Here is a 16,172-nt window from a genome sequence, read left to right as displayed (position 1 = left end):
TTAATTGTTCACAGCAGCCATCGCGACAAGCTGACACTGCGCCTGAAGTCATCGTCGGCAGTGGCAGCTGTTCAGCACTCACTGCTAACCGAATAACTATGGAGACAGCTCCGTTAACCTTGGTACGTGCCCTGGAACAGTGGTCGTGTGGGAATAATAGGTTCTGACCGGCGATTCCCAGGCTCACACGCATGCGCGGAACGCATTAATCGAGACTCGCAAATCGAATCCTGTAGCAGCCAGCGAAGAACATGATCTAGCCGCAGGCGAGTTTGCGACAGCGGCTCAGAGCAATGCAGATCCGGAGGTACGTATCATTTCCATCACCTCAACTGGATGGATGGTCTAACAACGCTCTCTACAGGCACTGCGCACGCTTCACCTGCTCGAACAACACCATAAGAAGCTGGCTGAGATCCTCCGATTTCAACATGAGCATCCTAGTGCGGCGGTTGGAGATTCCGTCAGCGTCGCATCTCATCCTGCAGGCAATCTGCCAGTAACTGGTGAGGCGGGGTCAGCGAAGATAACGGCCGACGCTCATCAGCATCCCCCGCGGCTACCAGGACACAACCTTCCTCTGCCAAGGGAGACCTCGTCTATTGCGAGTAATTTAGCATCTGCGCGCGGAATACCAGCTAACCCTCCTCGTCGTTCGTCGCCGGTGTCACCTACATTATCCGCCCACCATGCTGGTGCTCGAATGACTGAATCGCCAAAGGGAAGGACGGGCGATGCACGACTGCGAGATGCTCAATCGCAGGCAGCACGGGAACGCAGTGGTAGAGTACCTGCGCCTAAGCAGCCCTGGGCGCCCCCTTCGATTAGCCCTACAGATATCACGTCGCATCAGGTTGTCCCTGCAGACGCCGCGGAGACGGGACAGCCAAAAAGCAGGCTTCTCTCAACCGAGGAGCCATTTCAGCGCTTCTACTCCACTTTTGAAGGGCTTATATCCAAGCTCTCTGCGCCGTTGGCTTTTGCAGGTCTTCCTCTGGGCAGTGATACCTCCGGACATACAGACTCAGCTCGTCAGAAGTCACTTGCCGAGACCAAAGTTGACCGCGCCAATGCGACTCGTGATCGCCCCGTTTCTGAACCAGACGTGAACAGGCTTTTCTCACGCGCCGCCCTGCGAGCTATCCGCGACACTAATGGAGGAACACCTGGAAGCGCAGCGGAATCGTTTTACGTCGTTCCCACCACAGGTGGCACCGTCTCTTACGCCGGGATACTCTCCAGGGCCGAGAAGGAAGCACGACGAAACAGCATGGACGAGGAAGAAGACTTCGTTGATGCTCGTGAGACTCCGTCTTCTCCTGAGATGGTCCAAAATCTGGGCGGCAGCAGGAATAAGGGAAAAGCCTCACGCAGTACGGATGCATCTGGCTTCAGAAATACTAAGACCCTGGAGGAGCTGCGTATGGAGAATGAGGCTCTGAAGCAGCTCTCAGATACTCTGTCCAAGCGTTTACATATGTGGGAGGTAAACGCTCAGACGTCATCCCTGGCACTCCAACAATCTCTGAAAGCGATGCATCAACACAATCCAGCTGGGCAACCGATTAGCCTTCCGTCTCCTGTACCTTCTACTGTGCCACACCAGCAGCGCCCAGCAGGAGACGAGAGTGACCAGCGGCTGAAAGAACTCGAGGAGAAGGTCCGACGTGCCGAGAAAGATCTCGAGAAAGTCGGCCGCGAAAATGAAAAGCTGAAGAGCGTGTTGGGCCGGTACCGGGAACGATGGGAGAAGCTCAAAGAAGGGGCTAAAACCAGACGCAACGCAGAAGCTTCTGGTGCAACTAGCAGCACGGGTGCTAAGAGGAACGGAGATGGTGATAGTACAGTTGGTGATTCTGTGCCACCTACTCCAAGGACTGAAAGTGCTCCCCCAGCGGGAGATGAATAGTTCTCGATGACGGCACGATTATTCTTTTTTTATTCCCCTTAAACACGAGGCTTCATTCCTATGTCTTTATCAGCAGTATGTATGAATATCTACGAAGGACGAATTATGATTTAGGCTTCAATTCAAGTATTACAATAATTTACGGATGCTGCATGACTTGGCCGAGCCATGAAAGAAGAATTCGTAGAGCAAAACACCAAGAAAATATAAAACAAAAAATCCTCGCTATAGTAGATCACGGCGCGAGGATCCCTTCTAAGATATAAAGCAGTGCGCATGACATTATTTCACAATATTCCCCCTCCCAGACAATGATAAGCTAGAGAGCACCATACTAAACAGAAATGACAATCCTTCACTCTAAAAAAATCGCTATAGATCATTATCTAAGACGAGGGAGGAAGTTATCAGCCCAGTCCCCAAGCTGAAGACCACATGTTAGATAGTACTTTTTATATCATGCTCTCTAGTATATCTGGTATGAGGTTGCATCATCAAACAGCGCTAAATATAAATTCTAATTACACCATTTCACGCCATTACGCAAATAGTAGACACACTAGTCAAGTACAATTCTTGGAAAGTGTGCACATATCACCCCCGCCCAATTAAGAACTATAGGGGACTGGCCTCACTGGGGAGATTTTGTAAGATAATGTCTATAGAATAACTAGTAGTCAGTACTTATTATGCTCACATAGATTTTTTTTCTTTTTTTTTCTTTTTTTTCTTTCTTTTTTTTTTCTTTTTCTTTTTCTTTTTTTTTTTAGCTCACTCACCTCGCCATTTCATACGACATCCAACAAATCGCCGTACTCGGAGCAATATTAACAGTCCTAGGGACCATTCCCCTCCCAAAACCTCGATAACCCTCCAGTTGATAGACCAATTTCGTCGCAGCCCACAAGCCATTACAGCTCCGAATGCGCGGATCGGGACTACTCCCCTTGGTCTGCAACAGGGTCTTGACGACATCCAACGGATTCGTCAACACGGCACCAAGCGATCCTGCCAGGCCGCCAACAACAGAGTGCTTGAGCGGGTCATACGTCCCGGTGGGGTTGAGGATTTTCGAAAAGGAATCGTACGCAGCGAATTGGATAGCGGCAAAGGGTATTGTCATGCAAATGGTGGCTGGGTAAGAGATGAAGAAGGATCGGAGTCCTTCGGTGCGGTACATTGTAGTCGCGCAGTCGATGCTACCGCGGTAGGTTGAGTCGTGAAGCTGAAGGCGTTGCTTGACGACTGTATATATATTATCTGGTTAGCTTCTGTGGTGGTATTCGATGTCTTGTTTGAGGAAGGCATCAGTACCGTCAAATGGGTTCATGAGGGCGTCGCTCGCCATGGTGGCTAAAGCGCCAGCGGTAGCTTTTCGTATTTTATTAGTCTTGAGTAACTTACGTAGGTTGGAATATGGTAAGGGGATGATAAAACATACCTGTTTCCAGAATATAATGTTCTGTTGATGATGTGGCTCCAAGAAGCTCCTTGGCTCCTTCGTACGTGGCAAAGTAGACTGCATGGGCAGGGCCTATAGTGCGGATGGAGGTTAGAATTAGAAAAAGAGCAACGTACTTAAGAGAAGATGCAAAACATACCAGCTCCGAGAATTACACTGTTGACTCCTCTCCACATAGACCGTAGTCCTTCTCGTTGGAACATCCTCGTAGCAGCGCTTCCCATGCTATTGTACACCGCACCCGGTGACGGACTGAGAACCTGCAGTCTGGTCTATATACCAAGAGGCTCCCAAGTCAGATGGAACTGAAACAAACAGCAAGAAACAAAACACAAGAAAACAAAGGATCCATTCATATTACGACCTTAATAGCATCAACAGGATACATAACTGTATGCTCCATAATGCCAGCGAAAGCACCCGCAGCCAGGTTCGCACCTAGACTTGTCCCAGGCGCGAGACCCTCGTAGTCATACCTGAGATTCGTATATCAGCTTATACATCCTTTCTTATGCATGAGGAAAACACCAGAATCGTACTCTATGGGCTCTTGCACCAGTGCGCTCGAGGCAGGAGGCGGAGTAGCCATTGTGATGATCCTTTTTCCCCTCGCGTTTCTAAGTTGGATCCATTCACGGACGAATAACGATATATATTGATATTGATATTTGTCCGTGTGGAATTGTCGTAGAGTCCGGATGGAAGTTAGAGCGTTGATAATGTTATGGTATAGAATTATTTCGCGCCTCCGTCTTACTCCGACTCGGTGGTAAAAGGGCGATGTCGGACTAACTGGCTATGGGGGAAGAAGAACGACGGATTTGCGCTCGGCCGAGGTTGTGGGGCGGAGTTCTCGGGGTAAAACGTGTGTTGATCGTTCACTTCTTGTTCGAGAACAGAAAACGCTGGTGTGGGAATGGTGGAGCAAACAAGGGCAGATCTCAGCCAGGTGTGATGATCACAACGAAGTACGGGGATGGGTTGTTAGTGGGACGTTTATGAAACTCTTTGTTGCTTGATGCGCTGTCGCTTATAGTTATGCCTATCTATCCCCGATGTTTGTCAAATGCCTCTATAAATTATGCTTGCTCATGGGGTAGATTTTTTTGAGACCGTGGAAGGCTAATACGGACATTGTATGCTAGAGCGTGGATTCTGTCATCAGATTGAGGTTGCTTAAGGGTATCAGGTAACGTGCATTAATCAAGAACAATTCCACCAAGCCAGAAAGAAACTATAGATGAGGCTAAAACTCCCAATCGATATCCCACGAATCAAGGTTACTGTTATCCCACTCATTCTCTCCGCGCACTATATCGCTTGTAAGTGTCTGCATCATACACTGTTAGCTCCTTGCCCTAGTCACTTATTTTCTGACCAAGACTTACAGAATGTGCAAAACATCGACTGACCTGAATGTTATTACAACCGTCTGCATGGTCCACCATAGAAATACTGGATTCGGGAGTATCCTGGGCCAGGTAAGCAGATTGATATCGATTGTATATGTTTCAGCCGTGGGGACTCACGTTCTGTACCACTGTACCATCGAATATCTGAATTCCAGGCGTCCTCTGGAGCAGCAACATCTTGAAATTCTGAATGCTCTCGGAAATTGCCGTCGATACAGCAGCCTGTGGTTCCTCGTTGGCGTACCGCGATTTCACTGAACTGAATGCCGTGCATAAGCACAGATATATCTTGTTATACATCCCGTGTCCTTCTAATATCCATCGCTCAACCATCCTTATGGCTCCCTCGATGACGGTTAATAAGTGGTTATCTGCTAAACGAGAACTTGAGCCCGTCATTGTGGACAGTGCTTGGTCATGAATTGAGCAACCCAAGGTTTCTATATCGACCTTTCCCATTAGCATTTCCACACAAATGCTAAGTGCCGCATTCAAAAGTTCATTGCAAAACATGCCACCGCAGTATGTCGCCAATGGAGCTTTCCGGTTACCATCTTCACCAATAGACCCGGTGGAGACTCCAAAGTGTGACAGCATTGTCAATGAAGAATCAAGAACTATCCTTCGAGAAAAGTGGTATTTTGGATCGTAGGCACCCATGATGGCTACCTGTCGGTGGATGACAAGAAGGAAACGACGAGTAAGGAAGTCAAAGAAGTCGGTCTGGAAAGAAGGATGCAGTATGGTTTTTTTCTCAGACCGTGGAGGTGGCAGGTATTGAAAAGACTTCGTGATCTCAGCGCTAAGTCTCAGAAGCTCATTATACGAGACATTGGCATCGAGACCGTTTGCCAGCTTGGCAACTTCAATCCGAGCCGGAAGTGATCTGGAGAGTGCCACCAAGAATGATGTCCGTGTAGACCGGTCAGGGTCTTTCGAATTTGACGGAATTCGATCAGGATCCGCGATATCATCATCATCTAAATTCGACGGCATATCACAATCATAATCGCTGTAAGAAAGAGTCGGACACTTTCCGGCATCGAGTGATGCTTGAAGATCCAGTTCCATTATCGTGGCCCATAACCGGCGCCGCATCTCTGCGTAAAACGGTGTCATGCTACGGAACGACATTGGATTCCGATGGAGACCCGCGGATATTGCGGTGCGTACCATAGCACCACAGGATATCCATACCATGTTACTATCGGCTGAACTGACTTGACGGGCGATTGTCAATAGGCACTGTACTTGCAAGGCGTGGAAGAGGTTCCTTTTGTTCTCAAGGGCATGGTCCAGCCAATGTTGAACACAATGCAGCCAGATGGGAATCTGGTCCTTGAGCGGTAGGATGCTAGGAGGGACGCTTTCCATCTGGAAATAATAAGAGGCGCTGATCGCCAGAATTGAATATATTTGCGCCATGAGATGGAAGTTCTCCCTGGCTGGTGTCACCCAGAATTCGTCGTACAACTTCCGGAACGTTGGTACATGGAGGATTCTGTACGTGTACTCGAACGTCTCCAAGTAGAAGTCGACTAGTTGATCAGCGACGTCTCGAGGAGGGATATAGCCGTGCAGGATCATCGCCTGATGCTGCTCCCCACAGCAGTTCCTGTCCCATGTCTGCCTGAGGAGCGTTTTCATGGATCTATACTCCCTAGCAGTACCTACATCTTTCCTCTTTTTGCAGGTTTCCAATATCGAAATCACGTCGTCAAACTGTACCTTGGTGATCAGCTCATATCACACCCAGCCTGAAAGCGGTTCAGCACATACTTGTCCAAATAGTGAATGCCAGTGACTCCTCCCGTGGAAGCTGGTATTTTTATTCTTCCCATGTAGGAAATCTCTCATGAAGTGAATATTTCGAAGTCCAGCTTGGTTTGGCCAGCACTCTGCCAGCCCGCTATCATTTCGGAGAGAGAAGCCGTCATAGGGCCTTGGCTGTGAAGGTTCACTAGTACGTTCTGTAAGAAGACTTTCCAGCATCATTACTCTTCTCTGAAGATCCGAGATAGTATTATCCCGTTCCTCGGGGATGTCCGTCGAGGCAGGTGTTATTTGCCCAGTTTCTGCGACTCGAGCAGTTTCCTGTGACTTGCATTCCGCAGGACGTCCTGGTGTAATGTCGCTCCGAGCATTCTCGACATTGGCCCTCCTCTCGCGAATCGACCGCTTGTTGCGCGATGTATAGAGACACGCTCCAGGACAACCAGATTTCACGCATCTATTGCACGGAATATTCCGATCACATTTCAGTTTTCGCCGTCGACATTCGTTGCATGAGAAGATCTGCCTGATCCTCTTTTGAGGCAGGACGGGTTGCAGACTATCCATGTCGCACGAGCAACTTTATTCGTCCAGCTGTCTGCACGCAGATCAAGTGACTAAATCAGATTAGATGATTCAGACTCGATGATAATCTCTAGAAGACTGCATTTCGATCAGATAAGATGGGAGGCGCGCCGTATTCTATTTGTGTTAGCGCCGAGATGTCCGAACTTCGGCTCGGAAGTAAGCATCTCGGAGGTAAAGCCCTATGGTATATCGACTCATACAACTGTTGCCTGGAGCTACATTAAGTCTAGAGTGTTTTCAACATATAGGAACCCATATTGGAGTCGTATAGTCAATGTATTCGATAAAACAATCTTATTACGTTGATAACGCTGAATAGTCCTATCACTATCAAGAGTACGCCTATATATAGAAGAACATACAAAGATGAATATACAACAAGTATAGGTATCTGGATTAAAGGTATATACATACAAAACTAAACCATGCATGCCCAAAGTACCCAACCTTGGAAAAGAAAAAGGGAAATAGAAAGCACTATGTATGTATGACGGATCGTGAAAAGGAGAGTGGGCTATGTAGACAAGGTATTCCATGAAAAACGATGAACAAGAACTATAACACACGAATGGTGCAAGAATACAAGGAACTCTATAGAGGATAGGAAGACAGCGACGCTGTAACTATCTTCCGCAAATGTTATGCCGAATTATTCACGACCCGCATCTGCGCCTTCACCGTTTATGCGATCCAGTGGAGCGCTAGGCAGGAGGGTTTTAGGCTTTCCCTTATTGGATTTTCGTAATGTGCCTCCCAACCAGGCCAGTCGGCCGTTCCAGGAATCACTGAGACTGCGTAGTCGAGAAGAAGATGCATCATCTGTGGGATCCTTGCTACCGGTGTTTCCATTGGCGGGGCTTGAGTGTCCATCAGTGTGCATGTCGCCTGTCGAGTTAAATCTCGTCGAGGCCGGGGTGGACTGGATAGCACCAGAACTGTGGTCGACGCTGGCCTCGGTATCATATCCAATCTCTCCAGCGTCACCGTCTCTGTCCCGATGGAAACCGTCAACGGCAGCACTAGAATGTTTTCTTGTTCTGCCTTGTCGCTTTGCCCTCTGAGCCTTCCGTGGACTACCCTCGCCCCGTCGAAGAGACTCTGCGACCACTGCACTGAGACCCGACGAAAGAGGGGGCAACAGCGGGCCAGGAGTGAGATGCAGTGACAGTGAATGCCGTGAACTGGCTGGTGGCGTTCGCATGCCTTGAGGATGCCGGGGTCTGCGATGCGTACGGTCGACTGCCGCAGACGGGGTGGCTGGCGTTTGCGGAGTTCCAGTATTCTGCTGCGGGGGGCCAACTACACCGGGCGCCGACGGGAATCGCAGAACAACAGTCGACTCATCAAGTGGTTCGGTAGATGCTGCTGGGGGAGTAGAGGGTCGCTCCACGGGCTCTGACTGGGATGTGTCGATGGAATGTGCTTCTGAAGCCCAAGGGTTGTTGATCAAAGAGTGGGGAGGCTCTGGTGAGACGGTCCCCTCCCTGGATGGAGAGGTCAAAGACGCTGCAGCGAGGGAGGGTGTCTGAGAGGATAGCGAAGTAGATAGACCATGCCGCGGCGGGACTAATTCGTCATCATTGATGTCGATGCTGCCACTTGACAATGACCCACGACGCGGCTGTGGAACAGCTTGCTCGCGAGCAGCAGTCTGGCCAGGCTTACGCACTTGGCGGTCGGGTCCTGAAGCAGAGATGTCGACTTCGTCCTGGTACCTTTCACTGTGCATGAATCCAATCGCTTCCTCCTCGTCATCAGTGGATAGAGAAGAGGCATCATCGGCAGTGACTCTGCCACTCGTGATAAGATAAACGCCAAGAAAAGTCAAGGCGCAACCGCCCACGAATTTCGCAGCTCTGCTGGCCGTGGTGGACTCGAAGTCACGGTAGAGGACAGCGCTGCCAATGATAACAGACAGCGTGAATAAGACGAATTGAGTGGGGATCACTTGAGTTGAGTCAAATCGCTGCAAAGCACGATTGAGATACCGAATCTGCATTAACGCGCTGGAGACAAGAACAGCTACAAGCAGATAGGTGATAGGGAATGTGATGACATGCCACAAAGTGAAAGACAAAAGAGAGGCGACACCTTTAGTTGATAGGGCAGTATATCCACCTAACAGCAGTTAGCATTAACCTGTAGATCGAACGGCCATACAAAGCCAGTACTTACCGAAAAGTCCAACCAACCCAAGATCAATTAGAAGGGACCGTGAGCCATGTTTTCCACTTGCCCACATCAATGCCACGATCATTCCCGCAGTAAGTCCTAGATAGAGTTCGAATTCCCACGTCGTAATCATGTCCCAGATCTCATGAGGCCCGATCTTCTCTTCTGAGGAACTTGCACTCAAAACCACGACGACCGCTCCCGCAATTGCGACGATAACGCCCCAGAAATCACGCTTCCGAAACTTCTCCTTCAGCATGAAAGGGGCAATGACACAGTTCGACACCAAAGCAATCACGCCCAAGGGCGATACAATCGATGCAGGAGCAAAACCGTAGGCCAGAAAGTTTCCTGCCTCCCCGATGGTCATGAGGACAATACCGGCCCACCAATACGGGGAGCTCAAATAGGACTTGCGTTCGGGGCCGTTGACATCCTTCTCCACTGGTCTCAGTGTCCGATCAGACTGAAAAGAATGCCCTAACCGACTGTGTTCGTCATGTTCTTCTATATCCAGACTGGGCTCATCTTCCTCAGGGTCGTCTCGATATCTTTCAAATGTTGGGCTGTCCGCATATTCTCCGCTATTGCCTTCACCATCACCATACTCATCAATCGAACCAGAGACAATCCCATAGTTATGCGAGGATTGCCCATTTGAGCTGGCCTGCCTCCATCGCGGCCTTCTGACTCCCAAACGAACCCGCTCATTCTCCCACTCGCGTTCGATGCGAATATGCGCGTAGCGCTGTATATTCAAGGCGAAGGAGATGAAAATGTTCCCGATCAGAGCAGTCACAATACCGATGAGTGTAGACCACGACCGCATCCTTCCGTTCCCGCCATCACTCCCATCGTCCTGTCCTCCCACCAACATCAAAAGCGCCTGAAACGCCGACGGCGTTAACGTCGGTTCCGTGACGGCGGAGGAGGCCATTGTTGAAAGCAGACCGGCTGCTGAAATATTCCGCGAGCCCTCCATCAGGCTCGGAGACCTCCCGTGTAAAGGAAACCGAAGAAGAGAAGAGAGCGCGAATGCCGCGCGACAGAATTTTTATAACTCTTCCAACTGGCAGATGATCATACGCACCCGCATGTGCGCTGCTCTCCGTAGGGGCCGATGCGAAAGGATGCGGTAAGATCAGCGCTACAGTTAGGCACACAAGCTTCGACGGCTTTTCCTCCTCCTCTGGTTGCGTTTTTGCTCTCCCACACCCTCACCAGCGATCTGGATCGCTGTCTAGTGTTAGCTTTGAAGATAGGACCTCGAGACCAGTAGCCTCATGATGATCTGGGTTCGTTTCGTTGCGTGTCGGGCCTATCGCGGTGTCGGATAAGAGCTTCGTCGAGCGGATGTCGGGGATAGCTTTGACTGCTGGCGGAGAAGACGGAATCCAGTAGCGCACGCGTACGGATATGCAGAACACCAGTTCCTGACACAATGACCACAGCACTTTCAGGCAACAGATGGCAGTATCGAGGGTTCAATAGCAGGAGATGGATAATTTTTTGAAACCTCGCCTGGAGGATTACTGAGTATTATTAGACGAGGACACTACGAGTCGGGCCGGGTTAATAATAACTCATCTTGACTGCCGAGAAGAATGGGCATGACTAAAGCGCCCGGTGGCCAATAGTAGGGCAGCTAGTGCGAGTTTCGATCGTTCTATTGAATTATATGCAGACTAAATGTATGTACAGTAAGTACATCAATCACTTCATTTACAAGTACCTTCCAGGTTCTCATTGCGTGCAGTTATCATGGCGGAACTGGACAAAAGTGGCAGTGCTGAGAGAAGAAACTGCTACTTAGTTTCACCATTAGCAGAGATCATCAGTCTGATCAATGCTTATATCAAGACAAAAAGCACACCATGCAGCCTTTTCCTACATGCTGCTGTGATCTGTTCACATTAGTTTCATGACCGTCTGCTATTCCTTATGTGCCGCTAGCCACGTCCGCTGTACTACATCCCAGTATCGATCCGGGTCATGCCTCAGATGCGCAACATGGAGTGTCTCATGAAAATTCTCCTGCTCAGCAATACAAATTCCAGCAGCTGCGGCTTCTAAGTATACCCCTGCCCCACATATCAATGTCTCCATCAGAGTATATATATGACCGCACTGCATCTGAAGCCAGAGGGAAGCATGTCGAAACCCAACATCTCCATTTCGGATGGACCTACTGTATTCATTGTCCCGAGGACGTTCTCCCAGGCTGACCTGGCAATGTGGTGAGATTTCAGTCTTGACAAAACCAAGGAAGCAAAGGTCCCATTGCCTGCAGTGATTTTGATAGCCCACTATTTGTCTTCGCCATCTAGATAGAGCATCGTAGACTGTATCCGGAGTAGTTCTCACCTTCTTTTGATCGGCTTCTGGTAAAGAATTGGAATCGTCGGTCGTTTTATAAAATGTCCAATGCGGCATAGTCGGATTTTTAATGCTATTGAATATTATTTTGAGTGAGAACTACATCACAAGAAACCTATAATTGGTGTTCTATACTTTAATCACTGTCTGACGTCAACTGGGTATCTTCCCTCTTCATCACATGGTTCTTATGGATCTCGCTAGTTTCCTACTATCCCAGCGCCAAGTATATACAGTACATACAAACAAAGATCTCCATTTACGCCGTGATCCAACCAATCCCTATTGCCCTGGCAGTAATGATAAATGCAGACAACGAAATTTGTCTTTAATAGTCTTATCGCTTAACTTTTTTCTTTTCCGGTTCCTCTTCCTCGTCACTGAGCTCCGCAAAAATAGGTTTCGGTTGTGTCTCCTTCCATGCCTTTGTGAATAGAGGATCTTTCTCTGCTTTCTCTGCATACTTGAGCAGTGCCTCACGCGGATCCTCATCGCGCATAGAACTGAGAGGAATATTCTCGCGGATATGTCTTTCATCTGGCTGAGATTTGGCGAACGGTGTCTGCGCTGGGAGATGGGGTCTTCTGGGGTCTCGCGAGCGCCCAGATGCTGTCAATCCAACAGTCGGATGCCGCGCGGACCAGCTCGACGCAACATGCGGCAGGTTATTTGAACCGACAACGACCGAGTCCCCAGAAAGACCTTGGGACAGGTCCGTAGTAAGTGTAGGATCGTCGTCGACATGGCGACGTTTGGGAGCTTTGGACATGACCAAAGCGGCTCCCTTAGTGGACATGTTCGGGTTGTATAGAACATGCGTCTCTGCATTGGCCGATCCAGTCAGGATCTGGTTTAGCTTTTCATGCCACAGGACCGTAATCAATGGTGAACCAGGAGTGACCGGGGTGACAAGCTCCGGTTTAAGAGTGGCAGGGTTCAGGATGTGCAGATGACCCGTCTCTGACCCAGTAATGACATTGGCCGACGTAGGAGAGAACTTGATGTTCGATGTCGGATATCGGCTCGATATTGATGGATGAGAGACAGTCGTAATAGGTGTCTTGAACTTTCTCGTGTCCCATAGTTTGATGGTATCGTCACCGCCTTTCGTGACAACAAGCCTGCCATCCTTACTGATATCCAGGCCACTCGTCCAAGTGTCTTTCGTATGCGCATCTCTGACCTCAGCAGCTGGCCTTGTATATGGTCCATCGCCACTCCACATTGCTAAGCTGCCATCCAGCGCTGCTGCGATGAGCACGTTGGGACCTCCCTGGGCTGGCGAACCCCAAGCAACAGCCGTCATCTTCGTCCGTCCTGCAGAGCCAGCTATCCTCGACTTGTGCACTATGACCTCCTTCTGTGACCTTCCTACATTCACGTCCCATATCCGTACTGTACTGTCTGTACCTGCTGTGGCACAGATATTATAGTCCGTTGGGCTCCAGGCGCCGCTCGTAACTTCCGATACATGTCCCTTTGTATTATGCATATCCCGCAGATACATATCTCCCTTGACAAATTCCGTGTAGGTGTCACCGTCGCGACTGAGAATCCTTGGCTGAGGCGTGGCGGCGATGACCAAGACCTGACTGGGAGAAATAGGATTGAATTCGACATGATGGACAGGATGTGTTTCCTGAGCCGCAGATGTCTTCTTCGCCGTCGGGTCGACTGATTTGAAAGCCCGCAGCGTTGAAGGGGTCATCGACGCGAAGTCATGTAACTTGATCGTGCAGTCAGTTGAACTCGTAATTAGGCGCGACCCAGCCAAATCGACCGTCATCGAGGTAACGGCGCGCTCATGGGTCTTGAGAACGAGCTCGTGAGAAACCGGAAATTCATCCTCTTCATCTTCATCCGAGTCGTCATCGTCATCATCATCATCACTGCTATCTGCAGGAACAACAGGTCTCTCCTCTTTCTCCTCTATGGCGAGGGACTCCTGCTTGCCACCGGGTTCTTGCGACTTCACGACCTTCTCAGTGCGCTTGGTGCGGTCGATCTGGGCCCTGACATCAGCCTTCGTCTCTTGCTTCCCGAAGCTAGTCGGGAAGAATTTCTTGAACGCCTCCTCATCGAAGTCATCCATGGCTTGTTGTTTGGTCGTGTAGGGTTCCAAATAATACAGCGCTGAGCAGATAGATCATCAACGCGGAGTCTTGTTTGCAACATTTGCACCGGAGCTCTTCTCCTGGCACTGGTGATTGGTTGACATGGACAAGCTTTATTACTCTGCTCTGATATTGAAGTGCAGCCGAAACGTGCCCTTGTTATTGACCTCCTTGGGATGAAAATATCTCACATTGACATGATCACTTCTGATATGTCATAAGGTCGGTAAAAATGAACGAGATTTGTCTACTCTCCTCCAGAACCCAGAACCGCCCTTCTTCCTGCAGGAAACCCTAAAGCTGTAGCAAAATAAACTGGGCCGGAACTTGATACGTGATACAATTACAGTGATGGTATATAGTTAAACTATGCATTATTTGGCACCAACAACCGGGAGAAGCCCGATTAGATTGCTATCGTTACAATACAGATCTTGACGGCGTCTAATGCAACTCTCCTTCTAGTAGCCCCAGTTCGCGAGTATACAACTCAGGCAGGAAAGCCTACAGGTACAACCCCTCTGGTTCATTCTCGAGCTTTGTCTTCATGACTCTCTCACGAGCAGCCCGGAAGTCGGCCATCTGCACTCTCATACGTCTCTCCCGCAGGGCCATCAAGCCAGCCTCCGAACAGATGGCCTTGATATCGGCACCAGACAGGTCATCCTTCTGACTGATGAATTCGTCAAGGTCGACATCATCGCCGAGAGACATTTTCGATGTGTGTAGAGTGAAAATCTTCTTCTTCGTGTTTTCTATGTCGGTCGTTAGCCAGAGTCAACTGCAAATTGTTATGTGAGATAGACACTTACGGTCAGGGTTTTCGAAGAGGATCTTCCGGTCAATACGACCAGGACGGATCAAGGCAGGGTCCAAGCTCTCAATCTTGTTGGTTGCCATGATAACCTTGACATCACCGCGGTCATCGAAACCGTCAAGCTGGTTCAGAAGCTCCAACATGGTTCTCTGGATCTCACGTTCACCGCCAGACGTCGATTCATATCGCTTGGTACCAATAGCATCGATCTCATCAATGAACACGATCGAGGGGGCGTGGTCAGCGGCAACCTGGAAAATCTGCCGCACGAGGCGAGGGCCATCTCCGAGATATTTCTGGATCAGCTCACTGCCGACGATGCGGAGGAAAGTGGCGCTTGTCTGGTTGGCAACAGCCTTGGCTAGTAGAGTCTTTCCGGTTCCCGGACTACCGTAAAGGATGACACCTTTGGGCGGCTTGATACCCATCTCTTCGTACAGTTCCGGGTGTAGCAAGGGCAACTCGACAGACTCTCGTACTTCCTGAACCTGCGATTCCAAACCACCAATATCTGCGTACGACTCAGTGGGAGCTTTGTCGAGCTTCATAACCGACACCAACGGATCAGCATCTTCTGTTAGGACACCGACAACGGACACCGACTTGTGATGTAGTAGGATACTAGCACCCGGCTCCAGCAGATCCTTGTCCACGAAAGACATGATAGAGACGTAATATTCAGGGCCGGTAGCACTCGAGACAATGGCGTGGTCGTCGTCAATCATCTCCTCTAGATTACCAACACCCATCGGGCTGCCTCTCATGTCATCCACTCGGCTCCTCTCGTCCGCATTTCTATCCGTAGGATCCAGGTCTACTCCGGCCGGTGTCGTCACTGCCTGAGCCTTCGCTCTGCGAAGCCGCTCCTGGTTCTCGACGTATTCTTCTTCTAACAACAGGTGATCATGCACCCGCTGCATCCTCAGATATCGTAACCGACATCGTGACGTTGGTAAGATGGTCGGCAGTTTTGCAGCAGCGCTGGGACCAGCAGCCTTGCGCTTCTTGCGTCCGAGACGGGTGGTAGGCTGTGGTGGCGGCTCGTACTTAGGCTTGTCTTTCTGTAATCGCAGTGAAGTTAGTCGATCCGCCAAAATCAAATACACGAAAGGCATTTTCCCTCGTACCTTCTGATCCTTCGCATCTCTGTCACCGCCTGGGCCTCCTCCGAGACCAGACTGTTGGTTACCCTGTTGGAACACGACGTGTCAGCGACTGCCTACGCAGGACGCAGATAGCAACAGGGATGCGCAGACATACCATTATGAACTAGAGGGAAACCGCAGGATACAAAATCAGAGCAAACAGATCAGCAGCAAGCCAGAGGGACTTCTCCTGTCTCTGGCAGGATGGCTGGATCGAGGGTTGTGATGGTTGTTGCAGCTAGGAGCAGTGGTGTTTGTCAGAAGCTCAAGCTGTCCGGTCAAGTCGCCATCGCCGGGCAGCTGTGGCACGTGACCCCAGTCAGCGACGGCTGCGTCACTCTGCCGCTTATCGTCCGCCAGCTCAGTATTCCTCGTCCCGCCAAGATTGGATTGGATTTCTCTCT

At 49.8% G+C, this 16,172-nt stretch overlaps 7 protein-coding genes across 7 annotated transcripts; 1 reads left to right on the top strand and 6 right to left on the bottom strand.

The window, feature by feature from the left end:
* The first annotated feature begins 1 nt into the window (after position 1).
* C8Q69DRAFT_495569 (hypothetical protein) lies at positions 2–2,064 on the top strand. The gene is made up of 3 exons (XM_028632234.1): positions 2–122; positions 182–307; positions 365–2,064. Exons 1-3 carry the CDS (start codon positions 99–101, stop codon positions 1,907–1,909), a joined length of 1,695 nt encoding a protein of 564 aa, XP_028489980.1. The 5' UTR covers positions 2–98; the 3' UTR covers positions 1,910–2,064.
* Positions 2,065–2,684: 620 nt separating this feature from the next.
* Positions 2,685–3,960, bottom strand: C8Q69DRAFT_484863 (mitochondrial carrier domain-containing protein; the record flags this gene model as incomplete). The annotated part of the gene is made up of 6 exons (XM_028631795.1): positions 2,685–3,154; positions 3,224–3,280; positions 3,351–3,443; positions 3,511–3,643; positions 3,736–3,847; positions 3,911–3,960. 6 exons carry the CDS (start codon positions 3,958–3,960, stop codon positions 2,685–2,687), a joined length of 915 nt encoding a protein of 304 aa, XP_028489979.1.
* A 657-nt stretch (positions 3,961–4,617) lies between these two features.
* C8Q69DRAFT_503837 (fungal-specific transcription factor domain-containing protein) lies at positions 4,618–7,123 on the bottom strand (the record flags this gene model as incomplete). The annotated part of the gene is made up of 4 exons (XM_028632519.1): positions 4,618–4,701; positions 4,760–4,843; positions 4,901–6,505; positions 6,563–7,123. 4 exons carry the CDS (start codon positions 7,121–7,123, stop codon positions 4,618–4,620), a joined length of 2,334 nt encoding a protein of 777 aa, XP_028489978.1.
* Positions 7,124–7,404: 281 nt separating this feature from the next.
* C8Q69DRAFT_55343 (DUF803 domain membrane protein) lies at positions 7,405–10,535 on the bottom strand. The gene is made up of 2 exons (XM_028633779.1): positions 9,320–10,535; positions 7,405–9,262 (listed from the first exon to the last, which is right to left on the bottom strand). The coding sequence occupies exons 1-2, from the start codon at positions 10,296–10,298 to the stop codon at positions 7,794–7,796; spliced, it is 2,448 nt and encodes an 815-aa protein (XP_028489977.1). The 5' UTR covers positions 10,299–10,535; the 3' UTR covers positions 7,405–7,793.
* Positions 10,536–11,245: 710 nt separating this feature from the next.
* Positions 11,246–11,785, bottom strand: C8Q69DRAFT_454525 (hypothetical protein; the record flags this gene model as incomplete). The annotated part of the gene is made up of 1 exon (XM_028629708.1): positions 11,246–11,785. The coding sequence occupies exon 1, from the start codon at positions 11,747–11,749 to the stop codon at positions 11,249–11,251; it is 501 nt and encodes a 166-aa protein (XP_028489976.1). The 5' UTR covers positions 11,750–11,785.
* Positions 11,786–11,799: 14 nt separating this feature from the next.
* On the bottom strand, positions 11,800–13,802 carry C8Q69DRAFT_454524 (WD repeat protein). The gene has a single exon (XM_028629707.1). It carries the CDS (start codon positions 13,782–13,784, stop codon positions 12,030–12,032), a length of 1,755 nt encoding a protein of 584 aa, XP_028489975.1. The 5' UTR covers positions 13,785–13,802; the 3' UTR covers positions 11,800–12,029.
* A 355-nt stretch (positions 13,803–14,157) lies between these two features.
* C8Q69DRAFT_427603 (proteasome-activating nucleotidase) lies at positions 14,158–16,169 on the bottom strand. Its single transcript, XM_028628446.1, has 3 exons — positions 15,884–16,169; positions 14,619–15,813; positions 14,158–14,561 (listed from the first exon to the last, which is right to left on the bottom strand). The coding sequence occupies exons 1-3, from the start codon at positions 15,884–15,886 to the stop codon at positions 14,311–14,313; spliced, it is 1,449 nt and encodes a 482-aa protein (XP_028489974.1). The 5' UTR covers positions 15,887–16,169; the 3' UTR covers positions 14,158–14,310.
* Positions 16,170–16,172: the final 3 nt, after the last annotated feature.

The sequence above is a fragment of the Paecilomyces variotii genome, assembly GCF_004022145.1.
Source record: "Paecilomyces variotii strain CBS 101075 chromosome Unknown C8Q69scaffold_1, whole genome shotgun sequence".
Taxonomy (NCBI): Eukaryota; Fungi; Ascomycota; class Eurotiomycetes; order Eurotiales; family Thermoascaceae; genus Paecilomyces; species Paecilomyces variotii.
The sequence above is the reverse complement of the archived record's forward strand: the minus strand, read 5'-3'. Positions and strand labels throughout refer to the sequence as shown.